This window comes from Crassostrea angulata, chromosome 7 (genome assembly GCF_025612915.1).
Source record: "Crassostrea angulata isolate pt1a10 chromosome 7, ASM2561291v2, whole genome shotgun sequence".
NCBI lineage: Eukaryota > Metazoa > Mollusca > Bivalvia > Ostreida > Ostreidae > Magallana > Magallana angulata.
This window is the reverse complement of record NC_069117.1, coordinates 44,774,051-44,797,235: the sequence shown is the minus strand read 5'-3', so window position 1 is coordinate 44,797,235 and position 23,185 is coordinate 44,774,051. Positions and strand designations below refer to the sequence as shown.

The following is a 23,185-nucleotide window of genomic DNA, read 5'->3' as shown; positions in this document are numbered from 1 at the left end:
TAACAAACCTGAACTAAAGCAAAATAAATGCATTTTAATCTTACAGCACTGTCATATTATGCACATAACATGGACCCCCCCCCCCCCCTCCAAAAATATTCATATAAAAAAACTTAATAAGCGTAGGGAAAATTAAATCCCCATCCTGAAAGCTAGTTAATTATTTCAAAGCATAAATGAGCGACTTCATGTAAGCGGCGGCAGCCAGGGATGCGTACGGTTGCCATTCCTTTCTGGAGCCGCTGGAATAATCGGAGATCCCTCGAATAATGATAAAGCTGTTATTTCGGTTCCCTTCCAACGATTCCAAAACCGCAGTGACGTCACTGTCGTATGCTCGGATGCCGTTTATTTCCGCGAATGACTGTCGTAGACGGGGGCTCCTGGAGACAAGTTTACCGCTAGCGATCACCCCCAGGCGGCAGTTGCTCTGTCCTACCCGGTAACCTTTACCAGCGGCCGGATGCTCCAGTTCTAAGTCAGTTCCGTTGTCGTCTGTGTAGAACAGTCGATCGGTCTTCATTGGAGGTCGGTGGAAGTTAGATTCCTCGGTTTGGAGGATATCTTTGGCGTCGTTCATGTAGCGGTCCCACGGCCTCTGTGGGTTGGTGTCCCTCTCCATGATTTGTTTTAGACTGACGGCGATATCCTGTAGCGAGTTGTCACTGCAGTCCCATTCCCGCGTAGAATAATTGTAACCGTTTGCGTCGGTCATCTTCTCTATCTTATCACAGTACATGTAAATAGCACCGTTCTTTCTGGAAGGCACAGACACGACCACATCCCCCAGACGCACGTGTTGATTGCCGTCGGAGTAATGGGGTACCCCGCTTCCGACACCCACGATTAACACGTGGTGGATTTTGCTGAATGAACCTTTATTTTAAAAAAAAAATCGCACGACAACTCTTAATCGATATTTTTTTCAAGTTAAAAGATTTAAAGAATTCAAAATAACTCATACCTAGAAGTCTTGTAATAGTGTTTTCTGCACATATCCTTGCCTCCTGCTCTGACGAAGATTTACGAGATACTTTCGTTGAAACAACTTTGAACTTTCCTATTCTCCCCAATGTATATACTTGAGACTCGCCTATATCAACAAATAAAGATGTCATCTTAGGTTAAATTTGACATATTATAATTGCTCATACAAAAGGTGAACAGATAAGGGCGCATATAAAGAGTATGATGAAATGGAATATGTCTAGATTAATTTTATAGCAACCTTCTGTTTTATATTTCACATATGTTGTTTTTTCTTCAATCATGGCATCCACAGCTACTTTCTCGCAGAAAAGTGACGTCACAATGGCGATGGTTGGTTGTTCAGAAGCCTTTAGTTCTGGCATGTGCTTGACGATTTTTACCTCTAAAATATTCATCAAAATGCATACTGACAAACACTAAACTATGCAATTGCACATTCTGGATATTCTTAAGGGTTATTTGACTATTTAATATAAAAAAATAAATGTCAAACCATGTTTGATAATTTCCGATTCTTGGCTCTTTTGCAGTCTCATCCAATAGCCACCCTCCACCTCCTTAATCAAATTCTTTTTCTGCATATCTGATAAAAACACCAGAGCTGCCATCGTATCTGACTGCTTGATTTTACAGTATCTAAAATAAAAAGTAAATATTAAAAGATTTTTAAAAATGAAACCAGTAGACCAAATTCCATTCAATACTTACTTAAACATTTCTGCAGTTTTCACCATATTGGGATATGCGTCTTCTAGACATTGCAACATTTTTTGTTTCTTCGCAATCCATAATAAAGAGTGTTTGATTCGTTTCTTTTTTGCTTCCTTTCCAAAATCCTTTTCTGCGTCTATTAAAAAAAGGTCATGAAAACCAAAAATTCCATTATATTAGATTATGCAACTTGTTCAGTTAAAATGAATTAATACAAACCCAAAAGTTCTGCAAACTCCCATTGCCCACGTGACGGGGTTCCAGTTGAGACTGCCAGACAGTTTATGTTGAACTGCTTACTGGGTGGAATCGTCCATTGGAGGAAAGCACCCACTCCGTAATTAGCACCACGTCCCACTTCGATCTTATTGTTCGCCCAGTTGACCCAAAAATATCGGAATTCCTCCTCGGATAGTACATTCATGGTCATTGATTCGACCATGATCGGTCCGCCGGCTCCGTAGCGGATGATTGATTTTGTGTTTCCGTCAGTTCCGATAACGATTTCATAGGTTTTGCGGTCTACGTCACCATAAACTGCGCTTAATGCGACGTGAGCGTCAGCAGCCGCCTTAACCATGAATGTGATGAAGGTTTTGTTGTTAATTTGTACTTCTGGCACAAGTTGATATGTGTAAGACGCTGGGGTGAACACTGATGTGAAACTTTCTGAAATCATCATATATCTCTTTAATTTCCAATGCCACAATAGATCAGGAGCAAATTATTAACTATATATACATTCAAAACAAAGCATTATTTGATTTGTCATATTGTTATAAAATGAATACATTTGAAAGGTGAAACGTGGATTTATCATCATTGATTGATTGATTGATATCGCATATGTTAATGTACGTCTTTGGTAAAGATTAAACCGTTTGATGTTTGAGCTCAGATTGGATGACTTTGATTTCTCGACCAGAATGTTTATGATTATATACTACTAATGAAGGTGTACATGTCATATTTCAGTACTAAGGAATCATTTTTTTGATTATCATTAAAGGATCATTATGGTCGGAGCGTGATCGAATAAAAAAGGCTACAAGGGCCTTTATAATGTTAATTAGATTTAATCACCCTCCGACTGTGATGATATTCAAAGAATCTTTTCTTATTACTTATATTTATATGAATATCAGAAGCTGTACGATTGAATGTTAATTTATTGACATTTTCACGGGTTTTTTTTTTGTTTTGTTTTTTTTTTTGGCATTCCGTGTAATTATGCAAACCCCGCTTGCATCCACAATACGTCGATCATTTGCGTCATTGGTGAAATTTATTGGAATATAATTACAAATTTGATTCGTGTTGTTACCACAGACTAAAACACTAGAAAATGTAAATTTATACTAGTATTTCTATCAAATGTGTTAAGCCTAAGAAGTTGCTTATTGTGGGAATGTTGAAGTTCGGATTGAAAAGACCAAGTTATATATGTACTTTGTTGCCTTCCGGTGCTACATACTACCACTGTGCCAGTTATCGGCTAAAATTTAACATTTTCTTTTCATATTTCCCTATTTCTTGATATTTTTAAATAAAACTTGACATACTTTAAATGGTGAACTCCTTATTTATGCAGCTATTAGGTTAAATCATTATTTATTCTGTTTGTGTGCTTTTTAGTAAGCCCTGAATTTGCCGAGATTTAACGAATTACTGTACCAGTTATCAGCTTCGCGATAATAACATTGTAAAATCCATGTACATATTGATATTCTGCAAAATGTACTTTGAATTATGTCCCTTTTTGGATCAGACTAAAGGTCGTAGGGGTTATGATATAAAACAAAACTCATAAAATTATTCGTTTGTTATCATTTGGTAATACTCAGTCAAAATCGTAGACTATTTTATGCATAATATTGTGCAACCAGGCGTTCAACTGCGCTATGAATATCTCAGAATTTAGTGAATTCCTTTTGTTTCTACATGTTATTTGTAGTGATATTATATATCTAATCAAGTAAGGGATATGATAATGAATCACAAGGAGGTTATAATCTGTTTTTAACTTATTATGTCACTTCTCCCATTGCTGAAAGTGCAAAAATGTAAATCAGCGGTAAAAAATGATCGTTTAAGCTCATGTTTAAAACAGTCTTAAGAAAGTTTACAAGCAAATTTACTTTTCTTTTTTCAAAACAAAGGACTGCATCTTGGATAGTCTCGTGCTATAAACCCAAGCTCTCGGTCTAGCCGATAACTGGTCTTAGCCGATAACTGGTACAGTACCAGTAGTGGTGTGCAGTATATAATGTATTCGCATAGACTAATATAGATTGGGGAATGGTGGTTAGTTTGACTCTGATATATATATATATATATATATATATATATATATATATATATATATATATATATATATATATATATATATATATATATATATATATATATATATATATATATATATATATTGTGGGGCTGGTACAGATACGATATACATGTACGATAATGGACCCACTGATTGGAGGGATTGACTCCTCGGGTGACGGGTCTTCTGTCTCTTGAACCTCGAGCTCGACCCTCTTGATGACGTGGTACACCTTGAGGAGCACCAGGGCTTTCTTGATGAATCCAATGTAATCTGAAAGCAAATTAAACATAACGTTTATATAGAAAGCACTTTATTACCGAACTACGTTTGTACTTCATATTGCATAACCATTCATGTGAATTATCAGAAATAAAAACACACACATTATGATTGTATTTTATTGCGTTAAACACTAGAGTAAAACTTGCTTATTGCAAAGATGAGCGGACTTAAGGGGGAGTTGTTGGGGTTGGGTTATATCAACCACTTCAACCGTTATTTGTAATATCTGTATGATGAGTTTGTAACAATAAGTGTAACGATTTTGCATTTTACATGTTCCTTTCCTATGACTATACCGAGTGTGGTACTCATATGCATGTATATTATTTTTTCAAAGCAATGCACACACAGCACGTGAAAGCTATATTAAAATTTGATATCAAGAAGGCAATACTTAAATTTGAAGGGCTTTGTTTTTCTTTTTAACTCTAGATGTAGGGGCTTCACATTTCAGATTTGCATATACTTTTTGGGAAACTCGATGGGTTCATGAGTTCCTGGAAGTAATCCGTGAACGTCTTCTTTTTCACCACCCCCTCAGCCTGTCCCCGAAACCAAAACCGCAGGGTCCAGTAATCCTGTCAACGGAACCATTCAGGTGTCACTCAAAAGGTAAATGCAGGTAAAATAAATTGAAAGCATATCAACAGATATCGAAAGAAAAATGAAAAGGCGCACTGAATTCGGGTAGGCATTTTGGGTAGGCGTGACACGATAAAAAATTGAGTCAGTGTGTTTGAACTAGTTTGAGGAACTTTGTTTGCGGAGATATTTTACCTGCACAGATTGATTGTGTTGTTCTTCGTTGACAAGGTAGGCAAGAAATTCTAGGCGTCCTTCGGCCGGTTCCACGTCTTTCAGATCTGGAAATACGAGACTGTCAAAAACAGTTGATGTAAAATGAAATGAAACTAATACTTTAATCAGTGCATTGGATATAAAGAACAATCATTATAGCCCTGATCGAGAATATCACTTTCAGCTATTTCAACGACTTTCCAGAACTTTAATATGAGACTGCCAAGAAAATTAAATGTTGCAGAATAAACTACCAAAGTATTGATAAATTTTGTTTTTCATCTTAATATAGAGAGAAAGTAATTTCAAATATAAAAATAGATTTGCCTTGTATATTTGAGTTAAAATGTAGGCTGAATTTGGTGCAATTACGTGTAACTGATTGATTGTAACTTTCGATAATTGTACATGTATTCTGTCATATTTACCATAATCACAGAACATATTTACAAATCATAGACGGCAAATTAAGACTGGGGTCAAACATTTTTTTTAATGATAGTTCACCATTCTCTTTCATATATAGTCACAACAATCAACAAAGGAGATTTCATATAATCACATGTATTGGTGTCAAAAGTTATATATATCAATCAAAAATTTTGACATGAGTCTATTTCGATAATCCCTACATGTCATTCTAACTCGTTCACATATCTCTTAAAATCCTTGTTATCTTCTTGCAATGGACAGTACACTTATTCGTCAATTAGTATAACTATCTACTATTTGTTTCGTTGGTGTGTCTAACTTACTGTCCACTGCTTTGGCGATAAGTATTCCTTTGTGGGGGCCCCCGGCCACGTGATGTAGTAATTTGTCGTCTATTTCACTTCGGAACATCCTCTCCAGCCGCATCACCGAACGCCCGTCACGCTTCGCCGCCATCATCACAACCTCTACAGATGAAGAATTCACAAAAGTGAATCAAAGTTGAAAATATTGCATCACTTGGCATGATGACTTTTAATTGATGTATTAACATTCTTATCAGAAGTTAGTGATTCTAGATCTAAAGTTGAAAATCTGTATTTTGGTTTCAACTTCAGTTCGTTCTATGGGGACACCGACAAGAAGAGGAAACTTGGCTATTAAAATTTAGTTTTTTATTTTTAAATTTTTATTTTTATTTGCCTAATTTTGTTGTGTCTTTGATCTCTTAGTGTTTCGCAGATGTTAACAGTGTAATTGTTGCTGTTGCACTCGACAGATGGCAAATGCAGCGACATGCAAGAGTAGAAAAATCTTCAGAGGTACGCCGTTAGCATGGACCTTGCATACATGGATGTCTCGTAAAGAAACACCAGCGATCTGTCAATTCATTTATTTAACCAGCTAACATAATGTACAAGCCTAACAAATTGTGTGTTTAGTTATTTTAGACGAACAGGCGAATAAATAGTATTATTTTTATGCCCAAACATTTCAACTTGTTGGAAAAAATTTACAGATAATTGTAAAGTGAAGTAAAGAAGTTCTTGAAGTGAGCAAACATCAGTGGCTGTACACTTTGAAAACAATAAGTTATACATGGGGCTGTGTAATGAAAATAGGTACAGGGTTGGGAATTCCAACGAATGTAGGCAATGAGTGTATCTTATTATACCGCACATTTAATCAAGAAACAAATGACACCTCATAACCTAAGGGGTGTAATACCGGTGGACGTTACATGTAGTAAAATGTGCCCTCATTATTTATGAACTGAAATAAAAACACTGAGAATAAAACCAAGTCATTTCATTGTAAACACATAAAAATGGATTTAACTGCAAGTAAGAAGTATAGTTAACGTTTTCATTGTCCATCTCGTTTAGTAGCAGTGATAATTTGTTCGTTAATAACTGTCATCGGTCGCCCGTGGGAAAGTCTGAACCATCCATTCATCCATTCTCCCCATGCCATCACTTATCAACACTAAATCCTGTCTCGGCTTTTACGTTGAGGCCAACGAAGTATTATTTGGGTTCTAAAAAAATCGATATGATCTGACTCCACTTGATCTTTGAGGGAATATTTACATATTAATCGAAGCATACCTCCCCCCTGGTCACTTACCTTCAGAGTCCCCCATCCTTCCTCCCCTCCTCTCGCTCCACCACTGTTGTACTAATGAGAGTGAGCGTTGTATTGACTGACCTTCGGCGGTGGGGGTGTGGTCGGTCTATGATAAATTATGTCAATTTGTTCATTCTGCGCCGGATTTATGATAGTCCACACGTTTTATTTGTTTGCTTAAGATTTTAAAGGCAGTTATTTTTTCTCTTGGAGGTCTACGTCTACCCACCCACACGAAATCGAGTACCGCCGATAAGACCGGCGGAAGACCGATTTGGTCATATGTAGCAGGATAGGCAGACATGCATGCATGAAAGAAACCAATGATCGCTTGACAATTTTAACCTTCGAACTGATGCGTTGCCGTTATAAAAACCAGCAGTTTCCCTTTCATGTTAAAACCAAAGACAATTAAAACTAATTCTGTCTTTAATAATTAATTGATCATTCAACAGAACGGTCCATTCATACTTCATGATATTTTTGTATGAGAGAGAGAGAGAGAGAGAGAGAGAGAGAGAGAGAGAGAGAGAGAGAGAGAGAGAGAGAGAGAGAGATTGATTTTGATAGATATACATGTATAAAATCAAGATTATTTAATCGATGTAGTTTACATATGATAACATTACCTTTTTTATACACACTTTGGTGAAATAACCACTTCTTTATTAAAGCTAAAAGTTCATTTAAACATGCATATCTTAGGCATTTTTTTTCAATAAGAATATTATAACATCATCATTTTTTTGACATGTGCGGATCAAGAAAAAATTTGCAGGGCCGGGTCCGAATGATAACAAAATTTTATGATTGCCAGGAGCCTATTTTGGTATAACTACTTAAATTTCCCGGTAGCAGGGCTCCAGATCCCCGTCCTCACCTGATCCCACCCCCCCCCCACCCCCCACTAGATCCACCCTCTTTTACTTCTTTTTTTTTTACATCGGGATCGACATTCGCACATTGTTTGGGTGCAGAGAACGGAACACAACGGTCAACAGACGACGATACGATGGCGGAAGGGGACGGTGATGATGTATGAACCGTTATTTTCTTTTAAAACCCATTGTTATTGTTTAAGTAAACTATTGTGAGATAACCATGTCTATAAAGAAACGATGTACTTAATGTTGTATTGTCTTTTGACAGAGTCCCAGAACACGAGCAGATAAATTGAGGAATGTTTACAATCAAAAGTACAAAGGTATCGTTGACACAACAGTCACACGTGCAAACAAATGGCCATTGTTTCTTGAACAATTAAAGTCTCTTTTGAATGAATGCAAAGGGTACTTTGTCAAACTCTCTAGTTTTAAAGCTAAAAGGAAAAAATTGAAAAATGTACTAATTTTTTATGCCAGCAATTTTTAAAAAACTGTTTGATTTATCTTAGAAAGTTCTGGCTTTCGCCAACTGGCATTTACACCAGCAATATCCGTCTCCTTTCAAAGATGGAAATAGTCAAAATAAATGAAAATAATTTCAGTATGACAACACAATAAAATGCATCATGACAATTCAGGGGAGTGTTTAGAAAAGGGAATATTTGTTTGTGTAGTATCCTTAAGCACTGGATTACTATAGATTAATATCGATTGTCAATGACCCATCACATGGAACACACTATGCATTTCAGACTCTTTTAATCAAGGGCAATAATCCAAAGATACATTACATACAGAGTTATTGTTCTTACATATAATCATTACATTCCTCCTTTTCTTAAATTTAAACATAATTCAAATTTATTTGAAATTTAAACTGAAATGAGTTTTAACTTTAAAGTCCAAAATCAAAATAAAATTCACTGAAATGAGTTGCGTCAAAACTTTTTAAACAGTCCATAAAATTTTCACTTTATGTCAAAACAAAGTCTTTGAACCGATCCGGTAACTTGTGTTGCCGAACTGGTCTTGTACGCACAGAGTCTCCACGGTCTGTCTCAATCTTCTGGTCATCGTCCATGTCAGTGATCTTCAGGTTGTCCCCATCATCTGGTAGTTTACTTTGTGGAAGATCTAGGTCAGTCACATCGTCTGCATCATCAAGTGGAACGCTACCGTCAATCTCCAGATTTTTCACTTGCTTTACGTTCCTGCGATATGTACCTCCATGTGGTGCCTTCAGCAAAACTTCATTTCCTGTACGTCCAACGACCTCATACGGTTTTGTCTCAAAGGCAGGTGAAAGTTTATTTTCTTTTGGCTGCTGAACCAACACTCGGTCTCCAACTTGTACTTGGCTGTATTTTGCGTTTCTACTCTTGTCTGCATATTCTTTCTCTTTCTTCTTTTTTATCCAGTCTTTAACTCGGATATCTCCCTCATCTCTCTCTGTAAAACTGGGAATCTTGGTCTTCACTGGATATCGGAAAATGAGTTTGTTTGGTGCAACTCCAGTTACTGTATGTGGTGTGTTTCTATAAGCTGATAGAAATTTTGGTAACTCCTTTTTCCAATCCTTTCCCTCAACATGAGCTGTCCTGATAGCCTTGAGTAAGGTCTTGTTCTGTCGCTCGACTTCTCCATTAGCTTGTGGCCAATAAGGTGTTGATGTTTCATGGTTGATGCTGTATTCTTCTAAAAACTTTTCAAATTCTGCAGAACGAAACTGGGCTCCATTGTCACTCCTCAGGGTGTCAGGAATACCATATCGAGCAAAAATCTCCTCCAAACACTCAATGATTTTGGTTGATCCTGTGTTCTTCAAAATGAAAGTTTCAAAGAAACGGCTGTAATAGTCCACATACACCAATACTGATTCTCCTGTTGGAAACGGTCCCATTAGATCAATTGCTGTAGCTTGCCATGGATAATCTGGAAGCACTTTACGGCGTAACGGCTCAGGTGACGATGGACCTCCTACTACTTGACATGCGTAACATTTCTTGCAAACACGTTCAGCATCACTGTCAATCTTTGGCCACCATACTTTCTCTCTCAGTCGTTGTTTGGTTTTAGTGATTCCTTGGTGTCCCTCATGAGCAGCGCTTAAAACTCTCTCCCTCAAACTGGTTGGAATCACAATACGTGTACCTCTGAGGATCACCTTTCCTATGCTGCACAGTTCAGTTTTAACGGATACGTAGCTTTCCTCACAATCTGTCCAATTTCCAGTTAGTAAGGCTTCTTTCACTCTGTGTAGCTCAAGATCTCCAGCGGACTCTTTCTCCACCTCCTGAATTGTCAAGGTTCTTGGTACGGCTTGCAGAGCCACGAATCTCACAAAATCCTCTGATATTTCACTTGGTGAGGGTGCATCAGATTTATATATACACAGTCGAGAAAGTACATCAGCAACATTCTTGTGTCCGGGAATATACTTTACTGTGAACTGAAAGGGTTGGAGTCTCAATACCCATCGCTGAATGCGTGCACACGGGTTTGATTTCTTGCTGTAAATGAACTGTAAAGGCTTATGGTCTGTCAGCAAATCAAACTCGATGCCATACAAATACATGTAAAAGCGTTCACACGCCCACACCAGTGCTAGGGCTTCTTTCTCGGTCTGCGAGTATCTTCTTTCAACATCTGTCAAACTTTTGCTTGCAAAGCAAATAATACGGGGCTCTCCCTGTTGTATCTGTACTAACACTGCACCAAGCCCCACAGGACTGGCATCCGCTATCACTTGAGTTCTCGCTTTTGGATCAAAATATCCTAAAGTCTCAGCTTTCGATAAACTTGTCTTCAGCTTTCGGAATGCTTTGTCTTGTTCAGGACCCCAAGTAAATGGTTGGTTTTTCCTCGTCAAAAGTCTCAACGGTTCTGACAGTGATGCTAGGTTTGGAATGAACTTTCCACAATAGGTAACCAATCCCAGGAAACTTCTGACTTCTGATGCGTTTGTTGGTGGTCTAGCTTCTACTATAGCTTTCACCTTCTCTCGGGTCGGGTCGATTCCTTTGTCTGATAAGACGTGTCCCATGAACTCTAGTTTTCGGAGACGAAGTTGACATTTTTCCTTATTAAATGTTAATCCCTTGCTGCCTAATTTCTCAATCACAGCTAGCAATCTGCGGTCGTGCTCTTCCATTGTTTTGGCATGTACAATAATGTCGTCCGACATATTTCTCACTCCGTCACATCCATGAAGTGCCTGCTGAATGGTGTGCTGATAAATCTCAGGTGCAGACGTGACACCAAAACTAAGTCTCTTGTAGCGAAACAGTCCAATATGAGTAACAAAAGTGGTAATGTCACGAGATTCATCAGCTAACTCCAATTGATGAAAACCCCACTTAAGGTCTAACTTGCTGAAAATACAACTCCCATTTAGCTCATGCAGGATCTCATCAATGGTAGGTATTGGATGTCTCTCTCTAATAATGGCCTCATTAGCTTGCCTCATGTCCACGCACAGACGAATATCTCCAGACTGCTTCGGTGTGACAACAATAGGGCTGACCCAAGATGATGGTCCCTCAACTGGCTCAATGATGTCCATGTCCTGTAACTCCTTGAGTTTTGCCTCAACCTTCTCCCTCATAGCGAATGGAATCCTCCTGACTTGCTGTGCTACAGGTGTAACATTCTCATCTATATGTAACATCAACTTAAAGTTCTTTAATTTTCCCACACCATTAAAGTACTTTTCATATTTGGTAAATATATTGGCTTCTGACAGGAAATTTGCATGTGCCACCTTCAGAATTCCGAGCTCTGTTGCTGTTTTATGTCCTAACAGGGCCTGTCCTTTACCTTGAATCACAATGAACTCTGCTTTCACTGAAGAATTTCCCACTGAAATGTCTGCCATAAAGCTTCCTAGGGTGTCCAGTGGTTTTGAACTTCCATACGGATAAAGTTTTTTACTAGATCGCTGTGACGTACATCTTACTCTTTTCTTCTTTAACTCCTCCCATAAGGAGTGATCCAGTACGTTACAACTAGCACCAGAGTCGACAATCATCACAATATCTTTTACTCCACCACTATTTGTGGTTACGGTTGGGTGATACGGTCCATTGACTGTAAGTGTTTCAAGTGTTTCTTGTGGGTTATCCATAGACAATGTAAATGCATAAGCTTCATCAGAGTCCTCCTGGTCTGTTGTGTCCACCAGTCTAACTCGTGGCTTCGGTTTGCTGCGTCCGGAATATTTGTGACTATAATTGTGAGTCTTTGGTGTGAACGATTTACAGCACTTAGCAAAGTGATCGGGCTTGTTGCATTTAAGACATTTTTGACCGATGGCTGGACATGCTGGATCTGACTTAATGTGTCCTCTTTGACCACACCTATAACAAGTTATACTTGAGTTCGGTTTGTGTTTTCGTACACTTACTTTATTCACAAAAGCTTCTGAATTCCTTCCTCCTTCAATTCCGGTAGCTTGTTGTTGACTTTGTTCAAAAGCCCTTGCTGTAGTTAACGTTTGCTCGAGTGTCAAATCACCCCCTCTTTCCAGTAATTTCCTACGTAAGTGAGATGATTTGCATTTTTCGATGACTTGATCCCTAATATGTTCGTCTGCATTGTCAAAATTACAATGTTGCGCTTTCTGTTTCAATCGAGTCACAAACTGATCCACACTCTCTGTCGGTTCTTGTGTCATCAAACGAAATCCATGCCTTTCGAATGGTGTGTTTACTCTAGGCCGGAAGTAGTTGTCAAGTTGTTCCATAGCTATGTCGTACACCGTCTCATCTCCATCAGGTTCGCGAGCCGCGGGAAATGTGAAATATATATCTTGCATCTTCATACCTCCGCAATGCAATAATAATGCTCTCTTCTGTGCCGCATTTTCTATCCCTTTACCGACAACAAATAACTCAAAAGCTCTGCGCCATTTTTGCCATCTGACCCCTACCGTAGTCGGTTCTCCATCACAATCAAATGTAGGAATTCCCCCTAAATCAGTCGTAATTAACTGCGCCATTCTAAATCATAGAGTCTATTCACAATCCTCGTCGCCAATGTAGTATCCTTAAGCACTGGATTACTATAGATTAATATCGATTGTCAATGACCCATCACATGGAACACACTATGCATTTCAGACTCTTTTAATCAAGGGCAATAATCCAAAGATACATTACATACAGAGTTATTGTTCTTACATATAATCATTACAGTTTGATTTCTGTAATAAATTCATCCCCTGATTGATAGGGTTTATTCAACCTGCATACTATGCATCAATTCTAAACAAAACAAACCTTGGAAAGATATTAGTGGAAAAAATGTTCACAGCCACATTTTTATTTTTGATTTGACAATCATTTTTTTAAAACTTCAAATGCTTTCTTTATTTTATCCTGCCTGGATGTCAGTAGCGAATCTTTTAAGGGGCAAATTAATTAACACAGTACCCTCTAATGTAAAGTTTGTTTTGTAATCAAATTTTGTTTATCATTTTCCCATTGAAGTATGGTCTAATTTGACCAGGAAAATTACTGCAGTGCCTATTATACACATATACTAAGCTTAACATTGTTTTAAAGCTTACATAAAATTTGATATAAAATTGGACCAAGCAGCTTTAAATAATATGAACATAATACTGATATATGCTTTATCCCCTTGCAGCTGATGAATTTGTGAAGAAAGGTGTTTATGACCAGAGAGATGTGGACAACATTAATTCAAATGATTTATATGTCAGTCAATTCATACGGAAAACAGAAACCATTCAGGATGCAGCTGACAGGCTGCATGAAGCTTTGAAATGGAGAAAAGAAATAGGTGTCAGGGGTGAGTACCGTTCTTTGCCTTTTACAAAGTCAGGATTCTACCCAAAAAAATTTCTCAAACTCATTGGAATATTTGATTAGCCAATGATTTCTGCAAAACGAAATAATACATATATATAAACCTCTCAAATACTATACTCTGTCCTAAGTTTCTGAATTCAGCACTTTTTGGATTATATTTCGATAATAAAAAATTACCTTTGTGCCTAACTGCATTCAGTAAAACGCAAAAAGTCCAGATTTACTGTTTTGAACACCCTCTCCATTGCCTCGATTAGATTTTAATAATATCCAAATATAAAATGGATATAGGAATTTTGCATTGCAATGGAGATGAAAATTAAAAGGATGCTAATGTTAAAAAATTGTGTGAGTTTTCTTGAGTACTTTTGAATAGAGAAAAGATGTAAACATTTCTCTTTATAAATCTCCGAAAGAAATTGGTTTTTCATGCATTCCTGTGTGTTTATCTGGGTAAAAGCAGAAGAAGTATCAATGAACAAATCTTGAATTCTTCCCCTTTTATTGATTTTAATTGTACTTAATTGACATGTATGTTAATTTTCATTAAAAATTGCCAAAAAGTGGCTGAAACAATAACTTGGTACAGACTTTTGTCCATTATAGTCCAAGGAGAGTATTATAGACCATGATCAATAAAACTCTTCAGAGATAAATTATCTGCCCAAGTTATTGGAACTTCTCATATTTGTATGATGCTTTTTATCTTCGTATGTTGTTTGTACTGATCGACAAATATTCTTTTTAAATTGATGGTTCAATTAAGTCAACAAATTTTTGAATTCTTACATATAGACTTGACAGAGGCATCATTTCCACAAGAGTTTTGGGATATAGGTGCCATGTATTTTCATAAAACAGATAAAGAAGGGCGGAAAATTAGTAAGACTCCAAAATCGTTATTCAATATTTGCATATGATTATTTATTTATTATGATTTATGGATTCTTGACGAAAGCACATTTTTCTTAATTATTTGTTTTGTCTTTTGATACTCTGCATGACACAATGCATGTATGTTTACAGTATGGCTAAAAATAGCAAAACACAAAAAAGACCCTAATACACTTCCATTGATAAAGAAGTTCTTCGGCTTTTGTTTTGAGACTGCATACAATGAAAGTCCAGAGGATGAACTAGTGCTGCTGTTTGATATGACAAACACAGGAATTTCAAATCTGGTAATTAGTATGACCTCTACAGATCCATGTTAATTTGTATAATGTCGAACAAATCAAATGCATTTTCCTTATTTATACAATTTTTGTGTTCCTGGTTTGCATTATCTTTGTAAATATGAGGAACAGGAAGTACCGGTACTCTTTATCCACTTATTCTTATAATCACTAGGATGTAAAATTGTAACTCCAAACAGACTAATGTCTGAAGAGTGCAGGGTTTCTGCTTTTTAATTGAATAATATCAATGATATCATACAATCAATGATTTTCTTCCTGTTGTAGGACATGGAAATGATTAAATTTGTCATTACTTCCTTCAAAATTTATTATCCTGCTTTACTTGGTAAGTAAATCAGCGTTTCAAATTCCAGAGAAATGTGTCATCACTATGTGTCTTAATTGTCCTTCCTTAATTTATTGCTATGTCTTAAAAAGTGTTCCAATTCTTTTAAATTTTGTACTTCTTTTAAAATTACCTTATCAAATGTATGTACATGCATAATCAAAACAAACAATTGCTGTAACTATTCAATCAATTTTGATTTTGAGATAAAATATGTTTAGAAGCATATTTCTTCATTTCTTTCCATTGGAAATCCCTAGATCATCAATTTACATTTATGATACAAAAATCTGGATTATTTACAGGCGTAGTCACAGAAAATTGAAGTGAATTTTCGTTTAATTATTGATATTTGTAAATTTATTAAAGGCTCAAAGGAATTCTCAAGATCCATTGAAAAAACTTTTGGTGAAGAAATCTGAATTTGATATTTTATATTCACTCTGTTTTAGGATACCTTCTGATCTATGAAATGCCATGGTTGTTTAACGGTAGATATTTTATTTTATTTGATGTTGCGAAAATATTTTAAAAAATATTCACTGTGGAATCATCATACTTGTGGGGAACCAATGTTCCCCACAAACCTATATACAATGATTTGTCCAATATTTATTAAAATTCCTGATTAAACTACCAACAAAATTACATCACTACGAACCAGGAAAATTTTGGCTACCCACAAACATTGACCCCCACTGATAAAAATGATTCCACAGTAGATTAAAAGAAATCAATTTATCAACCAAAAACATATTTGTACCGGTATATGTTAATTTTTGTTACATGTAATTTTGTTTTTTTGTGATAATCCTATATTTCAAATGAAATAACTGACATCTTCTTTCATTAATTTGTTTTGCACTCTTTATGAAAGATCAGAATGATATAATTGATTTTCTCTCTCAATATGATAGCTGCATGGAAAGTTGTGAAAACCTGGTTAAGTCCCGAGGCCCAGAAGAAGCTGAAATTTGTGAATAAGAGTGATATACAGCAATACATAGCCAAGGAGAACCTACCGGAGCATATGGGGGGCACTGTAAGTCACACAAAGCTTGCATTCAAGCAATATAGACATATTAACATTAGTCAATTTTTTTTAAATTAATAACAATTATCATAAAGTCTATCAAAGAACTATATATAATATGAGTTAAATTTGGCCCACATAATTCGCCATTTTTTAAAGTGTTTTGGGTACAATAAAATGTTATGTTATTTTTTAGAAGAGTTGATATAAAATATATTTTTCACCTATTTATTTGATTTACTTGCAGTATATGACGTCAGAAGGGGCGCTATTTCTATAATTCAATCAAAATCAGTCAAAAATTTTTCTCATCTTTTTACAAATGAGAAATAGAGAGCGCAAGCTTGAACAAGGAAAATTTTTTTGTCACTTATTAGTCTTGGCTAGATATATCTCTGATTAAAATTTTTTGTTAGCTCTATGTTTTCTGAAAGAAAAACTGCTTGAAAACAAGCTGTTTTATGCTAAAAAGGCAAAAATGGCGGGAAAAGGTTGTCTTTACAATGTAATATTTCTAAATTGTGGGCACTTGAATCAAAATGAACATTAAGTAAAAACATAACATACATGTATATATCTGTACAAAGAAAACAAAGAATCACAGTAAAATGATGATATTCATTTTAGGGGGCCATTTTAGGCCCATATCATATATAGTCCTTTAGAATAGAAATTTTACTCCAGCAGTTTCTAGAAACATGCAATGAAAAAATGGGATAAAATTTTGTTTTATGTATAATTATGTATAGGCACCCCCCCCCCCCCCCCTTTGATCTAATTTCTTTGGCCGAAAAAAGTGTGTACTATTCATAAGACTTTACAGTAGCTTTCAGGTCCATGTAATTGTGATTGTAACTTGAAACGTTTTCTTTTTCAGGATACATTTGAATACAAATATGTACCCTCAGAAGAGAGAGAAAATGAGGACAATCAAAATAGTGATGCATCAAAGAAAAGGGTAAGTAGGCATGCTTCTACCTGTATACACTCATGTTTTATATTTGATGGATTCTATATGATTGAAACCACAGAAAATGGAAAGGAATTTCAGAATTTGTAAACTATACATTTTGTGGAGCACGTGGTTCAGTGGTCAGAGGTGTTAGGAGTGGTCATGTAGGTGTTTGGCCAGGAACCCAAAGGAAGCTGGTTCAAGCCCTGCTGTAGTGAATTGATGTTGTGTGTTGTGCCTTTTATCTACATTGTCTCAGTCCACATAGCTGACATTAGGTTAGGCTTATGCTTGGAGTTAACCTGCAGTGCATTTGTGTCCCATCCAGGGGGAATCAAAGGCTCTCATCTGCTTAGCACCAGGGAAACCGTGTATAAGCACCAGCCCTATGCACCTTCATGGCTTTGAGAAGGATTGAACTTTTTATTGTTAAAACTATACATTCACAGAGAATACCCAGAAGAGTAGTTCATTTATAAGTTTTTATCTGTTTAGGTAACATTTGCTGACCAGGATTCACCTTTGTATCAAAGCTTCAATGCAGATTCCATAGAGAACAGTTATGTCAGAGTGGTGGGTACATGTGCATGTTTTATATATATGAAGACCCAGTGTTAAATATCATGTGAAATAAAATGAGCAAAACAATAAAGCTAGGACTTTTGACCTAGAATAAGAAGAACAGACAGTAATTGTATGATTGTAAAGACAAGCTGTGTGTTACAATATTGATAACTCGTATTACAATGAGCAAGTTCAATTTCAGAATAAGAGTTCCCTGAGTAACATAAACAGGAACGCAGGTCCTGGAGGGGGAAATCAAGAGGGAAACTCATTCATGGGCAGACTTCTTACCATTAGGTCAGTGCCCCTGTTACTCAGATATTTTGTGGAGAGATATTGAATGTTACATGTGTTTGTTTTTGTTTATTTCAATGTTCACATGAAGTTACAGTTTGAATTGAATAGAGATTAACTTACAAACTATACAAATAAGTACATGTACAAATAATCATTATACTGAAATATTTTGGTTTCGTAGTCCTGCAGAGGAACTAAGGTTTGTCACAGATGAAGATGGTAAAGACGCTCATGATGTCATTTCCCTTAAGAACACGCTGCCATATCCCATTGCATACAAAGTAAACATGTCTAACTAGTTTTGAATGCATACATGTATGGATGCAATTTTTTCTTTGAATAGGACAAAATTTGTCTTTGTGCTGCTATTTAAGTGCATATACCATACCTTTTTATTTCTAGGTAAAGACAACATCACCAGAGAAATACAAAGTTCGACCAAGTTCTGGCATTGTGAAACCAGGGTCTATAGAAAAAGTCTATGTTTATCTTTATCAAGGTACAGTGTAAAAGTCCTGAGTTGAATTGTCTCCCTTCGTATGTAATCCTTTACAATATATTTAATTCTTATTTATACATTTTACTTTAATTGAAAAAGAAAAGGAATAACCTCATACCAATATATTTTGATACACATGTACATGTCAGAAAGGTACACAGATGAATATACCTTAACAAAGATTTACAGTAAATGAAAACATTGTGCAATAAGATAAATAATTTGCCATAAGATAAACAGTTTGCAATATAAATATAAACATACTGTAGATTCCTAATTAAACGCGAGGAATTAATATGCGTGTAAAATTTGAAGAAGCATTCTTTGTGGATTTTAAAATCTCGCCAAATTTTCTGAGAGTTGATAACTATAAGAAATAAGGAGAAAAATTCCACATCGTGGATTTATATTCTCGCGATTTGATACAAACCAGCAGGATTGCGGAATTAAGTACTCACATAATGGAATATACAGTAGTATTGCAACATCTTATTCAGTAAAGTATGTAATGAGATAATTAATAGCCCATATCTTCCATGTTTCAGAACATCATCTTGGAGTGGACAAAGACAAATTCTTGATCATGGCTGTAGAACTTAATGGTGATCCCCCTGATAATATGTCTGAGTACTGGAAAACTGTTCCCAGGGAAAACATCATGGATCATAGGTACAAAAAGATACAATGTTCCAATGAAATTTTATATCTGGACCCTATAGCATTATCACACGGTCACAATCCTATCACATTTACCAAAAATGACATTTTTTTAATCAGATCATCAGAAAAAAGAGATGCATAAGAAATGATTTTGTGTTTTGTTATTACATATGTATAACAGAATAACTGAAATACCAGTTTAACTGCTATCAGATTAAGTGGAACCTGTGCTATAATTATAGTTATTAAACATGTACATACATTTATTCATTTATGTCAATTTGATATTTCTGATCACTGGAACCTTAAAAATTTTTCATGAAAGAAGAGGGAAAAAGGAAAAAAAAATAGCCCCCCCCCCCCCCCCAAAAAAAACTGGGTCAGCAACATATGAGCAGATACAGAGGAAAAGCCTTATAGTTGTGTTCTATATAAAGGACGGAAATTGGGTCTATGAAAGTAAAGGGGAAATATGGGCATTATAACAAGGAGTTACTGTATTTTTTAAAGTCTTCTTTATATTTTGGTAGTTTCACAAAAAACAGTTAACAGTGAATTCTGTTGTAGGTTACGCTGTGTGCAAGTGAAGCGTTCGGACAGCAGATACTCCGGTGACACGGTATCCGTTCTCTCTGCTGATGACCAGATTACAGCCCTCAACTCCAAGGTATGTACCATTCTTGTAACAGTGACAGCAGATAATATATGTATAGATCCAGTGGAGAAAATAAGAAGGGGGGGGGGGCAACTTCAGTCCCCAATGGGAAAGGAATACATGATTCAGATTTGTTAAATTTGTATATTAGAGTTACCTAAAGAAGGTCATAGACACCCCCTTCCCTCCAGGGAATATTTCTGAATTGTGCCTGTAATAATGTGTGCATGCATTCTGTGTGAGGAGAGGCATGATGGTGGATATTGATCAGCAAGCTATTTCATGTCAAAGAGGAAAGAGCTTTTAATTGTTTTTTTTTTTTTTTTAGATTTTTTATTTAAAGACTTTAAAATCAATATAACCATTATAGAACTGTAGGTAGCGGTAACAGTTTGCCTTCAGAGCTGTACAGAGGATTATCTGAAGCCTGTGACCTTGTTATGACTCTAGGTCAATTCCACGAAGGTCAAAAATCACTTATTGATCTCGATTCTCAGAATACCTGAGCATGATATTTTGTTGTTTGATATTTCTAATTACAGTACAATGATTTGTGTAATTTTGATTTCAATTATCAGATTTTCAAATAACCGGAAATATTTTTACCTAATACAACAAGTTGGAGCAGCCAATTTAAAATGTTTGATATTGATAAATGTCTGTCTTTGTCGAAATGTAAATAGATATGACTGAACACATAGCCCATATCATTGTGTTGGAGGCTCCAATAATTATAGCCATCATTTGTTAAGGATTGTTTGATTTTCCCACGAAATGTCCTGCAGGCATGTCATCGTTCCCTAGGCAACCAAACAAACATATTTACTTGTAGTGAGTAAAATGAACATGAAGCATTAGTGAGAGAGGAGATTACAATGACATTTCTGGTCATTAACCTTTTTCATCCTGCATCTTGTCATTTCAGCAAAGAGTAATTAGTGCAAACTCAGTAAAAACAAAAAGACTCCCAGGTTTGAAACTACTCCAATTGCACTGCTTGAGAACTTTTTTATCTCTCAGGAATTCATTTCCACTTCTTTTTAACAAAAGGGGCAATAATCATTGCATTTAGTGCTACGTAATGGTTATCTTTTCCTGGATGCCCCACTTTGTTATTTCCCAGTAAATGTGCAGACTCCCTCTGGGGGAACATCTATTAGGAGTTAATGTAATGGAAGATGATCCTTATCTGTACTCTGTATGCTCCAGAAATGACATTATATTAGAGTTTATGTTATTTTAGCACCCTCTGTGAATAAGTAATAAGTATTCTTTTGATACCGTGTTGCAGGTTTTTGCTTAATTTAGTTACAAGAAATCACAATGCATCGAACAGAATCTGGTTTGCCTCTGGCATACTGTGGAATTTTTTTTTTTATTTAATGAAGCATTACGATTAATGATTTTCTTATCTATCAGAGTCATTCAATGATTGATTTATTCTTCTCTTAAAAAAGATGGCATTTTTTATAGCAAATTAACAGGAGTTTAAAGCAATATGAGCTGCATTTTTCATGTCTGAAATTCTACAGCAAATCGTAATTTTCCTTTGCAGTGTCAAAAATGGTTATGGATTAAAAATGGCGATTAGTCTTATTTTTGTGGTAAATGCTATTCATAGGCTCATATTGAAGCAAAATTACTTTCTTGTCATCCTGTACAAAAATTGATTTGCTATATATACTCCATAGTACGTAACTCTCTCTCTACAAATAAAATGGTGATAAAATGTAACAATTTGTTAAATCCTATTTATACATGCAGAATTCTCATAATAGAACATTTTTGCAGCGAACTGAATTAATGAAATAAAAAAAAATACAGCATTTATTGCTTTTCACAATTGGATTGTAATAATTTAAGCTTGAGATTTGAGGTTATTTGATTTTACAGGTAGACTCACTAATGGAAGGCCACCTCGCTCTACAGAAATCCATCAGACTTCTGATTCTGTTACAAGTGCTGACACTCGTTCTGTTCATTGTGTTCATCCTCTACACGTATTTGTATGCCAATTCAGGACCACCCCAGGTCAAGGCCGAGGAGGGGCCACAGAACTCCTCCACCGCTGACCGCTACTGCTCAGGGACACTCTTCTAAACAAGACACCACCTAAATCCCACCGAATATGTCAAATTTGATAAAAATTGAGAACTTTAAAATGAAAGATTTTTTTTTATCCAAATGAAAAATAAACCGAAATTGGCATGATTCAATTCAAGAATGTTTTAGTTCAGATGAAAAAAAAATCACCCTCAAAATTAGTTTGATTTATTGATGCCTCTTTAGAAATTATTTTAATGAATATATGTTTAAAGCTTTGTGATTTTCGAGAAATTGCAAATTTTTGGGTAATGCTTGCAGGGTACATATTATGTTATGTACATCTCACATCTGTAAACATTGCTTCGTTATTTTTTACCTGGCTTTTAAGACATAACAAGCTGTGATATTATTTAAGCTGTTGTATTCATGTTGTTACGTTGCTCAATTTGATGAGAAAAAAATAAATAAAAAGAAGGTTCGTTACAATTGTTATGTACTGACCTGTGTTCGACGGCAATGGAATTGTTAGCGGAAATAGTCGATTTAACCGTATGTATAATTGTAGTTTCATCTAATAACGGTTTGATTATGAAATATTTTATCATAAATTTTGATGTAGGAAAGGTCAAAGAACGTTTGTTGCAACCCACCTTTGAATTATTTTTGTTCAAAGTCTTAATACGGGATATTTTTAAGAAAAGGTTTAGTTATTTCACTAATTTTTTTTATCCAATCAAATGTCGCGTTACAAACAGAATTAAATCATTGTGATATATATGTTTTCTATTCAAAGTTGGTTAAGTGTCTTTATTGAGAAAAATGTTGATGTGCACTCATAACGCACTTTGAAAAACTAATTTCAAAGTGCGTTGATTTTTTAAAGTGGGTTGCCACAAAACGTTACTTATAACTAAAAATTAACGAGAAACTGAAAAATCCTCTGTGGCTAACGAGTTCTGGTTTACGAATTATAACGTGTAAATATGAGAAAATTTTTATTTAGGACTAATTAATAGAATAGAATCACACTGGGGAATTTTTGTCTTAAATGACGTATTTGAAGGAAATTATA

General features: G+C 35.6%; 2 protein-coding genes across 2 annotated transcripts; one reads left to right on the top strand and one right to left on the bottom strand.

The window, feature by feature from the left end:
* Positions 1-35: 35 nt before the first annotated feature.
* LOC128156976 (uncharacterized) lies at positions 36-7,199 on the bottom strand. The gene is made up of 11 exons (XM_052819323.1): positions 7,169-7,199; positions 5,866-6,009; positions 5,090-5,175; positions 4,779-4,890; positions 4,178-4,300; positions 1,921-2,370; positions 1,699-1,837; positions 1,484-1,626; positions 1,229-1,372; positions 965-1,093; positions 36-876 (listed from the first exon to the last, which is right to left on the bottom strand). Exons 1-11 carry the CDS (start codon positions 7,182-7,184, stop codon positions 161-163), a joined length of 2,202 nt encoding a protein of 733 aa, XP_052675283.1. The 5' UTR covers positions 7,185-7,199; the 3' UTR covers positions 36-160.
* A 912-nt stretch (positions 7,200-8,111) lies between these two features.
* On the top strand, positions 8,112-22,592 carry LOC128155771 (motile sperm domain-containing protein 2-like). Its single transcript, XM_052817622.1, has 16 exons — positions 8,112-8,204; positions 8,318-8,372; positions 13,699-13,863; positions 14,679-14,765; positions 14,910-15,064; positions 15,347-15,407; positions 15,860-15,898; positions 16,325-16,449; positions 17,318-17,398; positions 17,888-17,965; positions 18,159-18,253; positions 18,435-18,534; positions 18,656-18,752; positions 19,298-19,421; positions 19,980-20,079; positions 21,961-22,592. The coding sequence occupies exons 1-16, from the start codon at positions 8,181-8,183 to the stop codon at positions 22,165-22,167; spliced, it is 1,593 nt and encodes a 530-aa protein (XP_052673582.1). The 5' UTR covers positions 8,112-8,180; the 3' UTR covers positions 22,168-22,592.
* Positions 22,593-23,185: the final 593 nt, after the last annotated feature.